Here is a 990-nt window from a genome sequence, read left to right as displayed (position 1 = left end):
TGCTGTTATTTGATTCCTATCTCTCCCCACTGTGTGTCAGTTTACTCTGTCAGCTCCAGAAGGGCAGGGATTTGGGACTGTTTGCTCCCTGCTGTATCCCCAGTGCCTAGAACAGCACCTGCAGAGTAGACTCTCAACAAAAATTTGGGGAGTAAATGAATGAACAAACTCCATAAGCACTCAGAGATGGCATGCAGCCCGGGCTCCTTACCCATGTATTCCCTGTTGCATTTCAGAGCTTTCTTTACCTCCTCTTCACTGCTGAAATCCACAAAGATGTACCCTGAAAGGGAACAATGACAAAAGCGAAATCTGCAGGCCCTGCAGACACTCGTGAGAGTCAGAGAGGAACACCCATACTGTGCTCAGTGAAGAAAGTGGGGGAACACCCCTATCTTTGCCCAATCTCTAAAATACAAATGAACTCCCTCCCACCCACACCAGCCAAATTTCCCTTTGCAGGGAGCATTTAGATCCCGAGGTCTGGTGTTGTGCACAAAGACGCTGGACTCCAGGAGTCAGAAGCACAGGAGGCCTTTCTGCCCCTCTCCAGCCTTACCCCCAGTCCTAGCAGCACCTGCTCTGTGGCAGGCTCTGGAGGAGAGGTGCCTGTTGGGCAGATTCGTAATCCAGTTCAGTCGTGGAGAGGCTGTCCCTAACCCTGCTCTGTCCTTGAGCTCCTGAGGCCCTGATGTGCACAGAAACACGCATGCAAGGTAGTCTGTCCTCAAGCACAGGGGGCCTCCACATCTGTGACCACATTGGGTCTCAGGCCCACGAGGCAGCAGAGCAGGGGTTCCTCCCCCACTCTTCTGGAGCACGTAGGTGACATGCCCAAGTACACTCAACTAATAGGTGGCAATGGCATAACCTGGGTTTTCTGCCTCCATCACAAGGCTATCTATATTCTCTTGTCTATGATTCCTCCCTCCACTCCCCCATCCAGGTGCCTCTTCTATCCCCATAAACATCCTCCATTCTCTTCCTCCT

The 990-nt window shown here is 52.0% G+C and overlaps 1 protein-coding gene across 1 annotated transcript in view; it reads right to left on the bottom strand.

Annotated features, from left to right (window-relative positions):
* The window catches only part of RBM19 (RNA binding motif protein 19), a 150,142-nt gene that overhangs the window by 132,482 nt on the left and 16,670 nt on the right, over positions 1–990 (bottom strand). Inside the window, exon 9 of the mRNA XM_008577257.1 lies at positions 212–283. Within this exon, the coding sequence (XP_008575479.1) occupies positions 212–283 (72 nt within the window). The remainder of the gene's footprint in view (positions 1–211; positions 284–990) is intronic.

Source organism: Galeopterus variegatus, unplaced genomic scaffold (genome assembly GCF_000696425.1).
Source record: "Galeopterus variegatus unplaced genomic scaffold, G_variegatus-3.0.2 Scaffold1471, whole genome shotgun sequence".
Taxonomy (NCBI): Eukaryota; Metazoa; Chordata; class Mammalia; order Dermoptera; family Cynocephalidae; genus Galeopterus; species Galeopterus variegatus.
Note: the sequence above shows the minus strand (reverse complement) of the source record. Positions and strands in the feature narration are given on the sequence as shown.